The following is a 17,223-nucleotide window of genomic DNA, read 5'->3' on the forward strand; positions in this document are numbered from 1 at the left end:
CAGGCCCAAGCAGCACCAGTTGGATCCAGCCCTGGAGCCCCAGCCTAGAGGTGGGCAGGCGGCGGGGCCCTGTCCAGCAGAGGCTTAGGGCGGCCTGCCATTCCCAACCATTCACTCCAAAATCACCCTTTGTCATGCCTGCGTGAGCCCAAACAGCCACCCGAACCTGATGACAGAGAGGGAACAGTCTCCGCTCAGCGTGGGCAAGCCTCGCACGGCGTTCTGCCTACCCTTGCCCTCCTCCAGTCTTGGCTCTCCTCAGTCATTCCTCTGCCTCTCCTCCCTCTCTTTCCCTTCTCTGCTCAATGGTGGCCCTTCCTGCAACCACCCTAATCCAAAGTGACTTCTTATAAATGCCTTTCTCTCTAGGAAATTTGGGTGCAGGTACAAGTGCTTTCTGTTCACACGAGAACATGGGAAGAGGGAGCTAATGGAATGACAGTATGACCCACACTCAGCAGCACCACCTTCCCAGCCCACAGTAGACAGTCGTCCCAGGCACAGCGAGGCACATGCTGGACTTCTTTTCTGCATACATCTTCATGGGGCACAGAATCATTCAGATCTGGGCTAACCCTCTCATGACACCCATCTCCCACCCAAAGTGATCCTTGGATATTGGTCAGCTTGGGAGGACTAAGCTTATGTATGTGACAACTTTTTCACAGGTCTTCTTTCCTGATACAGAAGGTCATGGAAAGGGCTGCCCTATCCTTCCCTGCAGATCTAATTTTTGCTAAAGCCGAGAGTATGAGAATAATGAGGCCAAGCAGAGAGAGACAGAGCCACCTCTCCTCCTTGCACTCGATCTCCTGTGATCTGACCGCAGTTCACTTTCTAGAGTTGATGCTAATGTGGCAGTAGGCAGGGACTTTAAAACAAAGGCAGCTAACTCTCACTCCCAAGGAATCCCACCCAGCCTCAGATCTCTCAGGAAAATCATATCCCCAAGAAAGGGGCTAGGGCAGGGAGGGATGCCAGAAAAAGAATTGCCAGAGAGCTTTTTAAAGGGAGAGTGAAGCGATCCTAAGCCTTCCCAGCCAGAGCCTGCCCAACAAAAGCCAGTTCATTCCCTTGGGTCTCCAATATTACAAGTCCTTCTTTGGAGAAGGAGGCAATGCTCCTGCTTCCCTACTAATAAGATCAGAGGTACTACTGTGCCCCAAGGGTGCTGGCCACCCAAGTCACACTGGGCAGCTGACTATGCCCCATATGTTCCAGAGGTTCCTGGGCAAGTTCAAAGCTCACAATGCTATATTCCCCAAACCCTGGTCAACCCACAGACATCAGGGTGGTGTGGGGAGGGGTGAGCGGCGGGGCAACTCTCCCTCTCAGATTCTTTATTCAGGGCCATGCTCAGTCCAGGATGGCCTCAGGCCTGGAATACAAGCTTAGCACTATAAACACTCAACATGAGGGATTCACTTATCCCCACCCACCGACACGTGCGCGCGCGCACACACACACACACACACACTGTGTACACATACATGGGAAAGCCTGAGAGACCCATGCGGCAAAGTTCAGTTCTCTCCCAGGCCTGCTCCCTGCAGCTCTCATGGCCATGGACACACATGGGCTCTTCCTGCTGCTCTGTGCTGCTGGGATGGACCTGGAGAAATTATTTGGTCTACTTGGGCAGGACTGCTCTGATTTTTTTTTTTTTTTTTTTTTTTTTTTTAAATTGAGACAGGATCTTGCTCTGTTACCCAGGCTGGAGTGTAATGGTGTGATCATGGCTCATTGTAGCCTCGACCTCCCAGGCTCAAGCCATCCTCCCACCTCAGCCTACCAAGCAGCTGGGACTATAGGTCCAGCTACAGGTCCACCATGCCTGGCTAATTTGTGTATTTTTTGTAGAGATGGGGTTTTGTCATGGAACCCAGGCTGGTCTTGAACTACCAGGCTCAAGCATTTCTCTGGCCTCAGCCTCCCAAAGTGCTGCACCTGCCGGAGTTCTTTATAAATAGTATGTTTTCTAATAATTTCTGACAAATCAAATGCTCACAAGGTAGCCCTTCTCATGACTATCTAAAAGGCATCGTTGGAAAACACTCCCTTCAGGGGAGGTTGCAGTGAGCCAAGATCGCACCACCGCACTCTAGCCTGGGCAACAGAGCAAGACTCTGCCTCAAAAAAACAAAACAAAAAAGCAAACACTCCCTTTTCATCACACTGTGATGATTCACCTGAATCATCACACTGCGTAGTGCAGGGGCCTGGGCTCCCTTCCTACAGGTGCAGTGGCTGCTACATTCCCCAGGCCCCAGAAACTAAGTCAATCTTCCCCAAAGCTTTACACTCTCTCATGTGGCCCCGTGGCCCTCAGACACACAGAGACACACACACACTCATACCCCAACACGGCCATAGCTGGGGGCACACACTTCCCCCAGGATGTTCCAGTGAGTAGCTGGAGGACAGGGATGTCAAGAGAGCCCAGGTGACAGCATTTTCCTCACCGGCCCTGCTGGGCAGAGGCAAGGATAAGAGATGGCTCTGAAGATGTTCCTACACTGCATTGTCCCCTCCCCTGATGGCCACTTCGCCAAGTGTGGCAGAAAGGAAGCATTTTTCTCTGATGATGGCTACCTAGCTGCTTCCTCTCTGGCTCAGGCTTAGTAAGAGGGAGCAAGAGATGTCACAGAGAAAAGGGGTCACTTTCTGGCAGCCTCCCCAGGGCTCCCACCATCGAAGTTACCATAGAGGATACAACCTCAGCGGGCTGAGGTCACTGCTGGCACATCTCCGACCCACTCATTAGCTGTGTCTATTGTCCCAAGGCAGGACAGGGCCCCCAGGGAGCTAGGGAGGGTGGAGGAAAGAAGAAAAGCCTCTGAGGGAAGGTGCAGAAGAGCCAGGCAGTGAGCTGTCAGGGGGCTAGTACAGGTGGAACGAAGGGGCAAGTGTTCCATGGGGAAAACCTTCTATGGCTCAGGTCCAAGGAGATTCAGATTATTTCATCCGCTGGGGCTGAGGTTGGGGAGAGAATAGAAGAGTGATGTTTTCAAAAGAAAACCAAGAAGTAGGGCTTACCAACAGAGTGGCACCAGGCTGGGAAGACATATGACTGGGCTAAGATGTCATTTCCTGCCACAATAGGAGCTACAGGTTTGGAAGCAATCCTGGCCAGTGCTCAGTGGAGACCATCAGCCTGGCGACCAAGGAGAAGGGGCAGCAGAGACCCTCTGTTAGCTAAGGGGGGATCCTGAGTGGGCTAGAGCTGGAAGCACAAGGCCCCTCCTAGACAGCAGCATCAACCTCACAGGTTTGTCACCTAATGCGCACTGGAAGGCATCCTGGCCACAACCAAGGGTTTTCCAGGAGGGTTTCAGGGAGCACCATGCATGAGATGGAGAACACTGAGGAGAGATGACATGTGTCATTCATCTTTCTGTCCCAGAACCTGCCACGGAACAGGGCACCTATCAAGAGCCCACCAAACATCTGCAGACCTAAGCTGGGTCAAAGAAGAGGACAGCACTTCCTAGACATTCCAAGGTGGAAGGTTTAGTCCAAAAATGTCCACATGGCATGTTGACTACCCCGGCCAAATCACAGATTGTCAGACAGATGGGCAGCAATCCTAAGAGACTGCAGATACAGGTGGATGAGAGGGATTATCTTCACTGGGTGAGAGATGAACAGAGCAGTTTGGGGAAACAGTGCCCAGGTTTGGAGAGGACGAGAGGGAAGACAGCAGTGGGCTGGACGCCAGGTCCACGTCAAAAACATGGAACCCGAGTTTTGTTGCTTGGCACCTGCTCATTGTGCAGAAGGTTCTTACGCATTTAAAGCTGAGAACAGCTGATGTTATCAGCACATCTCATTTCCCAAAAAGTGCAATCTGCCTCCACTGCCATGTCACGTGGAAGCCGGAGCCCAGGAAACATTTGATTGAGACCATGAGCTCATGCTGCCTGAGTGTAGATCTTCTCTAAGTGGGAAGTAGGAAGCAGGGTGATTGCAAAGATACCTCTCACCCACTCAGTAGAGGGGCAGCACAGGCCAGCACAGATGCCCACTGAACAAGACAGACTGCCTGCCACCAGGCCCACCTGCCTTGGGTCCTAGGGTGCCAGAATGGGGGAGGTGGACGGGGAGCTGCTTCTCCAATGAGCTTGCAGCTGATTCGCCTGATGCCCTCCCTGCGTTTCCTCTTCGTCATGGGAGAGACTTATGTAAACTTCAAGCAGGAAGTCAGGGAGGCCCCAGTGTGGCAAGGATGGCTCTCACCCTGGTCCCCAGGCTTAGGATCACCTCTCTGCCTCACATCTTCACAGGGGTGTTCAGACTTTGTGGGGAGGCACTGGGGTGGTGGTGATTGTGAGGACTGAGGGAGAGAGGGAAGGATGATGGCAGCTCACCATCCACAGATCTGACCACAAAACATACACAAACTGAAGGAAGCAGCTGTGCAACAGAAATAGAATCAACATAGGATGGGGGTGCGGATGAATAAGCAAAGGCGAGGAGGAAATTGAATTGGGCAAGGTGGCATCCCCTTCATAAGCCAACCCTCAGATTCCTGGCCCGGTCCTCAGTTCTCCCTCCACTGCCTGGCATGTAAGGAGGCTCTGGTGAGCGCTTGCTCGTAGCCTTTGCTCTGCCAGGGTGAATCCTGTTCCCATTTCCCATCTATGTAATTCAGGCTCAGAGGAGGGCCTGGAAAGGAACCCTGGGGTCCCCTGCCTCGTTTCTCCAGCCTGGGGACTGGCCTCCTGTGATGAAGAGCCCTTTGATGGCCCTCAAACCCATGACATGAGAACTAGAGAGGAGTAACTTGATTAGCAGGTCCTAAGCCCAGAGCTGCCCAGCACCTCAGTCCACTGTAGATCTACCTCCCACACCCCGAGAGTGGAGACTGTTCTTAATGCTAAAGACTTGGAAACGCTGGGTTTCTGAAGGGTGAGGAGATAATCAGCCCACAGTGCCTGCTGAGACTCCAGGAACTGGAGCACCTGGCCCTATCCATGGACGTGCTTGCTTGTTCTCACTGAGCAGAGCCCGTGGTGGCTGGCAGAGCCGGTGCCAGGCCCCCATGCAGCATGCAAAGCCGGCATGCACACCGCGCTCACCCTTTCAGGAGACGGCAGCCCCACCAGGAGCCAGCTGTCCCTGCTCCTGCTGCAGCACGCCTTCTAGAGCCACAGCTGGGGACACTGCTCTGAGCTGTCAAGTCCAGGCAAGGGCTCAGGTGGTTAACGGGAAGTAATCTACTCAGTGTCAGAATCAAACTGCAGCTCCAGAGAGCAGGTCAGGACCGGTGTGTGTGGGACCCCTGCTGAGCCATTCTCTTTCTCAGCAGGGGGCAAATAGTTTGGGAAGGGGGGAAAGCGGGCTTGCTCTCCTCTGGTCCCATCCTCCACACACATCCCGCTTGACAATCTGGCTTCCCAGCCACTGAAAGGGTGAGTCTGGAGCATGCTTTCAGCCTCAGCCTCTCCCTCCTTGTCCACCCTGGCTGGGCTCCGCCTGCATTGCCCCATGCCATGCCCATTACCTCCGATGCTGGTACGGTACCTGCGGTTGGAGTAGCTTCAGAACACAGCGCCCAAGATGGCCAGACAGAGGGAGAAAGGATGGAAAAGGGAAGAGAAAACAGAGCACAAGTGAAACCACAGGACAAGCAAGCAGAGAAGGTTCCAGCCCAAACCTTATGCAGACGGCATGGCCAGGTGCTGGCTGCTGGCCTGAGGATGCCAACTGGTATTCAGGGTTCACGGTCAACTCCACCTGAGTCAGGCATGTTCCTACAGAAACCTTTCCACCTGGGCCTTGGAGACCTTTCTAACACGCTGTTTCTACCTTGACTCAAGGACTGGACATCTAAGAGGTGGCTGCAGAGACAGTCCACTCAGAGGATTATGTTCCCAGTTCTGTCCTCAATAGCATATCCTGCTCTGGCTAGGTTGGCATGACCTTTGAGCAGGTTGGGTGACCCTCCATGATGCCAGGGGTTGAGGGGATAAGGAGTAGGTGGTGTGGGAGGAAATCAACTCCAGTCAAAAGGATGGTTTCTGTCTTCAGGGGAAGATGCTGAATAGTGGGATGGATACGAGAGAGGGAGCGTGTTCAGCTGCACCCACTCCACACCATCGCAACCTTGGAAGGCAGGAACTTTGAAGGACGGAGCCTGGAGCCCCTCTCCTGGTATTCCGTCCCTCCAATTCTTCCCTTCCAGTTGGACTTTATGAAGTTAGAAACCCAAGTTTGGACTGAGAGCCCTAAGTGAAATTCTTGAATTTTCTGCAAAGCCCTAAGTTAAGAACAAAGTCTCTCTTTGTCCTCTTGTCCCCCGGGGCTGCAGAACATTCTCTGTGGTGGTTACTGGGGCTGGACAATGGGGCTTTGTTTATCTGATGTTCTGTATTGGGGTGCACATAGGGAGGGAAGAAGGGGCTCTCTATCTATCTACTTGCAGAATTGAGTAATCAAGAAAGTGCATCACAGCCTGGCCTGGCCTTTGGTAACAGACACACATCAGTCACTAACCTAAGTCCCCTTGCCCTAATAAATTTCCCGAGTGCCCAGGGGCTTGGGAGAGTGCAGAAGAGCACAGTGGCAGGGAGAGCTGGTTGTGTGACTCACTCCTGGTTTCTGAGCCCGGAGAGGGATGCAGAGAGGGCTGTCAGCCTTTCTCTGCTTCTGCCTGGCCCCTCTTCTCCCGCCTCAGCGCTGGTGTGCTGGCTAGAGTGGTGGGGCTGGGGAAGGATGTGGGCAACTTGTGAAGCTGCCTGGGAGCCCGGGGTGACGCAGCAGGCCTGGTAGCCCCAGAGAAGGCAGCACTGATGCTCTCCTGGAATGCAGGTGGGGGTGGCACTCAGGAGACCCCTGTCTGGGCCTGGGCCAGGCGGCAGGACCTGACCCTTCTGTGGAAAGCACTAGACACAATGACTTCTCAGATTCCAGGGTGCCCACTCACATCACCTCTTCTCTGGAGTTTTCCCATGAAGACTGAATCCCCCACTCTGCCCAGGCACTGCGCCCCCTCATTTAGACATGCAATTAGATATTCTTATAGATGGCTCCCCCTCTAGATGGTGTGAGCTTCTTATTACCTTTATATATCCCTTGTGTGTGGCAGTGTCTGGCACCTCACATTGTGGGCGCTCAAGAAATGGCTGTTGAATTGACCGTTGTATCTCTGGAGACACACAGGGGTCCCCAGCCTTTCCTAGGGGTGAGCCAGCATTGAGGTTTTTGCAGCCTTGCCTCCTCCAGAGGTCCCAGGCCGCACATTCCGCCTGACGCCAGCGTATGTGCGGGTGAGCCTGGAGCCCCCTCTAGTGGAGTCCTCAGGCAGGTGCAGCTCCGGTGGGGGATGAAATGCTGCCAGATGACGCCTGGACCCAGGAGATGAAGAACTCATTTGCTCTTTGTGAAGCTGGCTTGGCAAACGGCTGTTTCCTAACTCCTCCTCCTCTCTGCAGCCTGATAACGCATCCGATTCAGGCTGCAAGGAGGGACCACATTCTCTGGTCTACTCACGATGCCAGTAAGCAGCGTCATCATGATGGTTTCCCTTACCTCCTTGAACCCATGTGCCTTCGAAGAAAGAAGGTTGTCCCCAGAGCCCTCATGGGGCACTCACAATCATATTCCTGCCTCCCTCAAGAGGTGAACACTCACTGTTCTTTGGAGTTCATTATGCTTTCTCTCATTTCTCAACTCATGCTCTCTTCCTTATTCCTCTACAAGAAGGAAAGATGATAGATGTCAAGTGACTCAGCAAGTCAGGGCAAGTGGGGACCCAGGTGTGATCACAGAGGTCCAAGGACAGCTGGGCTCCAGATCCAACACCAGCACCTACCTCTCACACATTAAGATGGGTTCTCACCTACCAAGGGCTTGAGGACTTGCAAGCCCCATTTCCTCTCCATCCCAGGCAGCCAGCTACAGACCTCAGTGTGTTTCTCTAGGCCTCTGAACTAGCCGGGACCTTTTACCCCAGGGGCTGCCGCCATGCACCTACCTTCATTCGGGGGTGCTGGTGACTCCTCCGTGACGGCTTCCCCAGAGCCCACCTGCGTCCTGGCGCTGAGGGTAAAGCGGTAGCGTGACACGGGGTCCGTTCTTTGCACCGTGAACTTGGTCTGATTGGGAGAGAAGTTTTCCACTATCTGCTTTCCTACTTTGGTCCCGTTAACTGGGGAAACAGAGGTAAGTGGAATTAAACTTTAGCAACGTTTATTGATGGGTTATATAATCTGCAAACTGGAGGGAGAACACCTTCCTGACTTTGCTGGAAAGGGAAATGATAGCACCTGCCTGGTGATCTTAAAGGCTTGGTTCAAAGGCAGAGCGCTGGGCGAGAACTCCCTCTGGGCTCTTTGATGACACCCAGGGTTAATCCTTCTTCACTGATCCTGTTGTCTCTAGCTCACTGAAGAGTTATGTGGCTGATTCAGAAAGATTCCGTTTATATTCTTAAGCCCTTTCAACAAGGACAAAACTCTTCACTTTCTTTCTTCCTTTCAAACAGAACTAGGGCAACGCCACTAGGCCTTTTGATTTTTAATGTCTCCTTTGTAAAATGCCTATTCAATGGACCTCAAAGGGTGAAAGGGTCTGGTCCAGAGATCAATGCCGAACAGCATACAAGCACACAGTTGGCTATTAAAATTGCTAACAACACATCATTTGGCTCTTTGAGTTTCCCAACGAGGTATGTTACCTACTTTTGAAGGCCTAACGTGTTTCAAATGTAATGGTACTCCTGTCCCTGCATGGTGATGCTGAGCTCTTGAGGTGGGGTCTTTCCAACCCAGGCTCCCAATTCGGGTCACCCCACAGTCACCAGGCAGCTCTACATGCAACTGCCTTATCATAAATGACACCTTGTCAAGGGGTGTCCTGACTGTCTGTGGACTCCTGTGAGTATACTGTCTACCCCATCAGGTGGAAGCTCCAGAGGCTGAGGAACTCTCTCTCCTAGACTCTGTACGTGTTGGAGACTACGAAAGATCCCTAAAGGCCATGGCTGTCTCCCTCATTAGACTGGAGTTCCCTTTGTCTCATCAGTGAGACTAGAAGCTCCCTGCAGGCAGAACTATGCAAGGAGAGCAGGGATTGAGTCCCACCTGCCCCCCCTAATCCTATTGGGAACTGTTTCGTTGGTCCCTCCATCCCTCCACAATGCCATCTGCACCCACAGGCTATCTACCTTGAGTACTTAGGAAAAGTGGTGAGAATGGGGTTTCTGGTTCCCAGATTATCTAAGAGAAAGGGAAGGGCAGAACGTACAGGCCACGTATTTGAGAGTGTATCCAGTCATGATCCCATTTGGATGCTCTGGATGATCCCATTCCAGGTTGATTGTCTCCAGGTTAGGCTGCCGGACTCGGAAACGCCTGGGGGCACTGGGTACTTGGGGAAGGAGGAGAGAGCAGGGGAGATGAGGGGGAGGGGGCAGGGAGGATGAGGAAAACACAAAAAAAACAAAGCACAAGTATGAAGGCATTGACCTCTGGACAACCCCCATGATGGACACTGCTAAACTGAAGCCAGGGAGAACCATGAGACGACTGGAGCCCATTGCCCCATCCAGGATGCCATTTCCTCCAGGTCTGAAGACAAACATAGCTCAGACTCTGCTTTTTAAGAGAGGAAGAAGTAAATCAGGTTTTCTTCTAGCAACTACCGTGGATTAAGCACACATTAGGCTCTGATTCTGCAAAGACACCTCTAAATTGGGCAGAACCATTCCTTGGTAGACAACCACTTACAGCTGTTTTGTACAGAGGCTGCAGTTCCCTATCCTCAGACAAGGATTCTCATCACTGGGTCCAGGCAGCAGGCCCAGGCTTCTGAGCTGAGAATGTTGGGTTCAGGGTTAAGGAGACAGAAACCCAGGGTGGAACATCCAGAAGAGGTGGGAGGGCGGGAGTGTTAGGGAGAGGCCAATGATGAAAACAAAACCAAGGCAAGGGAAAGACAAGGATAAAGAGAACAAGAGGGAAGAACAGAGGACAGGAGGAAGAGAAGAGGAAAAATGGGGAAAATAAAAATTAAAGGAGGAGGGAGGAGAAATGGAGGAGGACGAAACAGATGCAAAGCAGATAAAAGAAGACTGGCAAGAACAGGGAAATGAACCAGGAACTTTGCAGTCATCTCTTAATTCATGAACTTGAATTTATGTGAAACAAAAAACAGGGGTTTTGACTCCAGGGCCTTGTGAAACCATGGGCCTGCAGAAGGCGGGGCTACACTTGGGTATCCCTCTGCAGAGCCACCGCACACACACACTGACTATCTCAGTGACAGCTTCTTGAGAACATGTGGGGAGAACCGTGAAGGCCTTGGGTGCTGGCAAACAAATCAGATGGCTCCTGGCAGTCAGGATGGACGGCTGCCGGCTGCCTTCTGCCTCGGAAGGTGGTGGGGCGGCCCAGGCGCCCGCCGTGCCCTTGGGGATCAGTCTGCATAGTCCATCTGGAATTATGTCAGCAGACCTCACAGGTCTTCTCTTGAGATACAACCTCCTGGAAGGGCAGGTCACCTTGGTGATGGTGCTCTGGGAATGGCTGTAGAGGCTCAGCTTGCAGGTCATCTGCCCCTGGAGGCCTCGAAGAAGTCGCCTTGTGCCATCCATGCCGAGCCACGCTGGAGTTTCTCCAGGCCCGAGGTGTGTGCCACCCTTCTCCTGCCCCACCCTGAAGAGCTGCAGGCCAGACCTACCTCCTTCCGGGGTGGTGAACTCCTTGGTCTCACTGCGAGGCCCATCACCTCTCCCATTGACCACAACCATCTCCAGCTTGTAGTTACTGTAGGGGAAGAGGCGGGACACCACGCCACGGAGGCGGTCACCAGGGAAGCTGGCTTGCTGTCTCTTCTGAGACACCCACAGGTTCTTCAGCAAGCTGCTCTCCCTCCAGTAGTAGGCCTTCGGGACAGAGGCAGGCTGGTGAGGGGTCAGGCAGGCAGGGCCGGGTTAGTTGTTAGTGGTGGTGGTAGTGACCGGTCTTTCCTTTGCTTGCTACAGCCTCCAAGTCCCAAATGACCTCATCAGTCCTATCCAGGCTGAGGAAGCAGCCTTTTAATCCCCACTCATCAGCCACTCATGAACATGAATTTATATTAAACAAGAAATAAGGGTTTTGGTTCCAATTATTTTCTGATCCATGCCACGTCTTTGGGGAAAGAGCAAGTTGGCCAAACTTACATCTGAGCTGCTCCATCATGAGACTGATTTCCAAGGTGGGTACCAGGTTGCTCAGGGAGTCCGTGCCAGAACCAAAAATAGTGAGCCAAGGGTCCAGGCATGGAAAGCTCCACTCTGTGCTCAAAGACCACATCACCTTGAATTGGATTAGTATGGTTTAGATTGACGGCAGGCAGCAGTTGAAAGGTAACAAGTTACCCCCGGAAGTCTGAACATGAGAAAGGTTGATTTAATCCTTTGAAGTAAAATGATTTCTTTTCATATTGTTGAAAGACCTTTAGGGATGAGACAGTCACATGTCCAAGTCAGTGGGATGCCAGGCTGCATGGTAGCAGAGCTTGGATGGGAAGGGACAGCTATGGAAGATGGTAGTGTTGGAGGGGACAGTGGAATGAGTTTGGGCAACATGAGGTCTTTAATTAGCAGTGGGTAAGAAGCCATAGGTCAGGTGGCCACGCCAGTGTCTCCCAGGCTGCCCGTGGCAAGGTAGGAAGGAGTCCAGACTTAGAGGGGGACCCATGGGGAGCTTTAGCCAGAAAAATCTCTAAGCAAGTAGGTTAAGGGTACAAGTCAACTGTGGGGAAGAGCTCATTCAAGTGTACACATCACATTGCCTTCTTTCCCCTACTGGCCAAATTCATTTCCCAGGAAGAGACTAGCCTCTCTTGCTCTGCCTCCAACTGTCCATCAGCCAACTCTTGATGGCCTCTGAGGCCACAGAACCTGCATTAATCACAGTTACTGCCTCCCTCCCTCACTTTCCAGCCAACTTTTAATTAGTGCTACTCAGAAGGGAGCGCCGTGTATACACTGGGTGCTCTCTCTCTTCTTCCCATATGAGCTCACCCTTTTGAAGAGGATGGACGATTGAGCAGAAACTGCTCTCAGGCAGGGAGAAGCCAAGGGCCTTGAAATTCCATATACTGGGTTATCTGGAGTTGGCTGCGACAACAGGGAGGGCATTTGCACGCTTTCAGTGGCTTTGCCTGTTAGTTGTGGCTTAGGAGATAAGGAGCCCAGTAGGGGCCATTGGGATAGGGGAGGGGTGTAGCTCAGCGGTGCCTCAACACTGCTCTGAAGATACATTTTTGCCCACTCATGCATGTATTCCAAACGCAATGTGCTACGCAACACCAACCCCAACCCACCGCCTTTCACGTGATTTTCTGCTGAGCAGAATCTCTCAGCATATCTGCTGGACACATCTGTGTGTGTGTGTGTGTATATATATATTATACATATATAATATATATAATATGCAACTTTTAAAATTTAAATTTAGTGGGTTTTAATTTTAAATCCAGATGTGTGTGTATATAAAATATATCATGTATATAATTTTTTTTTCTAGGTATATTTTTGAACATCTAACTCTAGACATTATCTTTTTAAGTCAACCTTGGATTCAATAAATATCCCTAGGATTTCTTTCCAATATCTTATGCCCCGCATTTGCTACCCCTGGCCCTGGTTAGTGAGCTGGGTGGTTAGGTGAGTCCAGAGCTGGCTTCCTCACTCGGTACTCTCTGAGCTGGCCCTGGACCGTGTCAGGGTAGACGCGGTTCCACTGAAGGCTGATGGCTGTGCTGTTCATGACTCGGACTTTAACTTCAGTGGGCGCAGCCCTGGGATCTGCAATGTGTCGGGACAGAGAGTTGGTTATACAGGCAGGACTCTAGGGTTGCTTCTGACTTTTTCTCTGCTGGCCTGGACCTGCACTCCACTCAACACTGAGCATTCCATGAGGGCAGAGGCCATGTCTCCTCCATCAGACAGTACTTGAAAAGGTGGTGGGGAAGGCTCAGGACAAAAGGGTGGCAGTCCAGGTGGAAGCGACTCTGCCTACATGTTTAGAGGGCAGTCATTTGCCCCCTCCTGTGCTGGGTAGTTTCCATCTGCCCCTTCATTTCATCCTCCACCCTTCTTCACCCTGCTCCGTGTCCTGGGAGGTTGCCCTCGCTGGACCTTCTCAGTGGGGCTCCCATGTTCTCAGGCTGCCAGATGGGTTTAACCAATAGCAGGTGCCAACAGGAGGGCCCCAGGGCAGGAGGAGAGGAAGGGTGGGTACCAATTCCCCTGGGTTCCTCTTTCCTGGGCTACAGGTTGACAGCCTTGTACTCTTCTACCTAAGGCCATGGCTCCTGAGGGTGGTCCTTGCAGGCTGTGGACTCATCTATCCCCGTCCATGGAGGCTCAGAGTGGTATAATGGCTTCCTACTGCTGCCAGCCTTTAAGGTGGATCACATATCTTGCCATTTTCCCTCTAACTCTGTCCACACGTGATAAATAGTACCTTCTGAGAGTGCATCTGTTTCCTGGCAGGAAACATTACCCACAGGTTGAAGATGCCCTAATCTAGTTCAGGAAGTGATTCTGACCCTGCGACTCCCTGGAAAGGGAAGCCCTCTCCCTCCCCTATAACTGATTCTTGTCCCTGTTTTCTCCACTCTGCTGCAAAAGCAGCTCTGCCTCGTCCCCTCTAATCCATCAGAGCATGGGCCGCAGGGTAGGAGAATGCAATGGAAACTGTGGGCTGGTCCATGGAATCCATGACCAGATGCCACCCTTTCTGCACTTACCATCCAGTAGTACCACTGGGCTCCTGTCTGAAGTGCCCGCCACCATGGAGGTGAGGAGTGGGATGGACAGAGGACCTGCTGACCCTCTTTGCTCATCTCCCTTATGAGTCCAATCCATAATCACCTCTGGGAAAGTGGGGCCCAGGGCCCACCCCTGCCTTCTTCCATCTCACTGTTAGGAACGCCACGGGCCCTACTCTTGACGGCTCCTTCTAAATTCCCCCCACCCAAGACTGTCCCTCCTCCCTTCCTTCTGCCCACTCCATCCACCTACATGATCTCTTCTTCCATCAGACCCAGACCCAACAGGGCGCAAAGGCCCTCAGCCAGGAGGGGACTCCCTGACATCCCTGCTTTGTTTAGCAGCCTACGGGACTGATGTGCTGGGGACAGCGAGGCCACCATTGTCTGGGAAGCCAGGCATATATGTCCCTGTATATGACCAGAATCTTGTTGTTTTACCAGAGGCCAGCCCCCAAAGACCTTCTCTTTCTGTGCTCAGTTCCCAGGGCTGGGAGCCGCAGCGGGAGCACCAGCAGGGGCTGGTTGGGGCGCTCCTGTCTGGTGCTGAGGAGGCCTCCCAATCCCTCAAGCCTTCCCTGGGGGAACCTCTGGCCTGCTGCCCTGCTTCCTGTGGAGGTGTCTAATCATACCTCTTTAGGATGGGTAGTCTTGACGTTTTTCTTGGTACTAGCATGGCCCAGCAGTAAGGCACACTGCCAGGGGATTGGAAGACCTGAGCTCTGTTCTCAAGACAGACGTTGACGACTATGGAACACTGCTGAGGGTTTTCCATTTTCTGGGCCTCAGTTTTCACATCTGTGAAATGACAGCTCTGGACTGGGTGATGACATTCAGTAATTCCAACTATGTTCGGATGATGATATTTCCACGCCTGACATGACTGGGTGCCTGTCTGCTCTAGGTCACTACAGGACATTTCTCCTTCCTGAGAACTGGCTGTCTTCCCATACCCACCCCAGGTTTCTTGGCCTGTCAGCATGGCCTCGTGCGACCTAGCCACAAGGGTCCTGGCAGGGGGATGGGGAGGAGACTACTCACAATCTTCTCCGGAGTAACCGATGACAGATTCTGGCTCCGGACCCTTCCCGAAGTCATTTTCAGCCTGGACTCGGATCTCATAAGGTACGTAGACCGGGGTCTGCCCCACCACGTAGCGAGAGCCCCACACTGTGACGTTGTTCCAGGCCTCTCGAGTCTCTCTCCGCCTCCACTTGACAATGTAGCGTAGGTTGGGGCCAAAGGCCGAGGTGGCATTCATGGGCTGGGCAGAGGGACAGACAGGCTGGGGAGGCTGCCGGAGAGGGGCCCAGATCCACCCACAGCTTGTCCTCTCTTGCTGTGCCAGGCATCCCTTCCAGATATGCCCAACACTGGCCCGCCCCCTTGCAGGGTAGGGGAGACCACATCCCCCACCCCAGTGAGTCCCCCAAAAGGCGAAGGTCCTGTGAACCCAGCAGCATGCAGATTTTCTGTGACAAAGGCTTTGCCTGAGACCCAGTTACTCTGACTCTGAGAGCCACCCACATTTGCAGGTGCAAAGGTTTTATTTTCAACAAAACACCTTCCTGTGACAGGAGCAACAATAAATCAAAATATAGACAATAAGGTAAACTTCTCCAAAGTCAGAGGAAATGAGTTGTGATTAACCACAGCATGGCTCCTGCTAATGAACTCAAAATTCCAGAATGGATTTTAGTTCTACCAAATTTGTGTGTGTCTGTCCTGTCCTTCCCAAGAGGTCAGAGTTCTTTAAGCATGAGTGTGATTCTGCTCTTTATTTTCTAAGGGCCTGTCCCAGGAGTCAGTCCCTTGGGAGCCTGCTATACAGAGCCATAGACCAGGGTCCTGCATCTGGGCTCAGTCCAGCTGCTGTTGCCCTGTTTGGCCAAGGCTGCCGTGGGAGCAGCCTTCAGAAAGACAGGGAAGGTCATGATCCCAAACACTGCATCTCCCTGTTTCCATTACTTGTGGCAGAAGTTCAGAAATGTTAATATTTCAGTGGCTGTGTTTGCATTCTCAGACTGGGAAGTGGTTTGGGAAAAAAGTCGTTTTGAGACCACGTACTCCAACTTCGGTTTGGAAAATGTAGTCAGTGAGCCGGCATAAAGATGGGATTTTATAAGACCTGAGGGAGTCTTTGGAATGACCTACTCCATTCTCTGACCAAAAGAAAGCCTGTACTGGACACATCTCAGATGTTGGTCTCTTCCCAGCTCCCACAAATCTCCAGTGAAAGGGCCCTGGAACACACCAAAACTTGGTTTGGTGTTGTGCCTAATGTTTTCTAAAGTCTAACCCCAGTCCCTCCTCCTTCAAGAGAAGTCCGCTTGATTTTGCTGCATCCTCTAGGCGTTTGGCTAGACTGGCAGTCGGTGGACCCTGGTCCCCTCTGCTCTCGTCTCCTCTCTGAAATCTTATGCTTAGACATTTGTCCTGTTTGGTTTCTAGATGCCCAACTCAGAGAGGAGCTTGGTTTCTCAAAGAAGAATGGCCACCAAGACCAGCCAGAGAGTCTGAACCGCATCGTGGCCTCGTAGTGTTGGGGCATCAAGGCAGAGGGGCTCCTGGTGCCTGCGGCAAGGGGAGCTGCTCCATCGGGGCTGGGAGGGCCTCTTACCGTCCACGTGATCTCCATGTTGTTCTTTCTGGTCCCCTCTCCCTTCACGTCACCAGGATTGGACTCGGGGGCTGGAACCCAAACGGACACAGGTTCAAGTCCAATTTGTGCCTTACCAGGGCAAGGTAAGGAACCTTCCTCCGTCCCACCTGATGGGTCTGTTCTACGCTCCAAGTTTCTTCAGCATCTATGTACACGTTGGGTCTAGTGTGTAAATGAACTTACATGATGTGCCTTCTGAGCTGAGATTTAAACTCCCAGAGCAGGGCTAATTTCTTGTGAATTTTAATCCCCTACCAGACAGCATTTATCATAAGGCTTTCCACACTGTGGGTGGTCAGTAAGCCAACTCAGTGTGGATTAGCTCCTTTGTGGATTATCCACTAAATGTGTTTCATACCAGACTGGCTTATCCCTGGCATTTAACATTTTTTTGGGGGGCAGCATCTCCACCCCCTATGAGCTGGTGTGATTTCAGAAATCCAAATACTACCCAAGAGTGTTAGGAAAAGAAATCTGATGTAATACCAATTTATATATTTCTCACACTGAATTATGTATTTCTGCTGTACCTCTTTGCCATAGCTCTCCCCTTTAAAGCAGATAATCAAGAATTACTAATAATAAAACTGGAAGTTAGCATTTATCATGTGCTTACTACATGCCAGGCATCATGGTAAGTACCTGAAACACATTCTCACATGTTCACAACAGCTCTGTGATGTAGGTGTTAGTACTCTCTGCTTTACAGATGAGGAGGCCAGGCCTTGGAGAAGTAACCTAAGCTCACATGGCTGGGGATGGGGGGAACTCAGTGTGAGTTTGGGGTGCAGAGTTTT

The 17,223-nt window shown here is 52.0% G+C and overlaps 1 protein-coding gene across 21 annotated transcripts in view; it reads right to left on the minus strand.

Moving 5' to 3' along the window:
* Positions 1 to 17,223, minus strand: part of NFASC (neurofascin) — a 201,101-nt gene that overhangs the window by 25,357 nt on the left and 158,521 nt on the right. For 14 of the 21 annotated variants that reach the window (XM_050762345.1, XM_050762304.1, XM_050762340.1 and 11 more), the window contains 7 exons: positions 16,385 to 16,455; positions 14,806 to 15,028; positions 12,681 to 12,796; positions 10,681 to 10,885; positions 9,247 to 9,369; positions 7,976 to 8,149; positions 5,524 to 5,538 (listed from right to left, as the gene is read on the minus strand). In XM_050762345.1, coding sequence (XP_050618302.1) covers positions 5,524 to 5,538; positions 7,976 to 8,149; positions 9,247 to 9,369; positions 10,681 to 10,885; positions 12,681 to 12,796; positions 14,806 to 15,028; positions 16,385 to 16,455 — 927 coding nt within the window. The remainder of the gene's footprint in view (positions 1 to 5,523; positions 5,539 to 7,975; positions 8,150 to 9,246; positions 9,370 to 10,680; positions 10,886 to 12,680; positions 12,797 to 14,805; positions 15,029 to 16,384; positions 16,456 to 17,223) is intronic. The other 7 variants (XM_050762356.1, XM_050762353.1, XM_050762350.1 and 4 more) reach the window with 3 other exon arrangements.

The sequence above is a fragment of the Macaca thibetana genome, chromosome 1 (genome assembly GCF_024542745.1).
Source record: "Macaca thibetana thibetana isolate TM-01 chromosome 1, ASM2454274v1, whole genome shotgun sequence".
NCBI lineage: Eukaryota > Metazoa > Chordata > Mammalia > Primates > Cercopithecidae > Macaca > Macaca thibetana.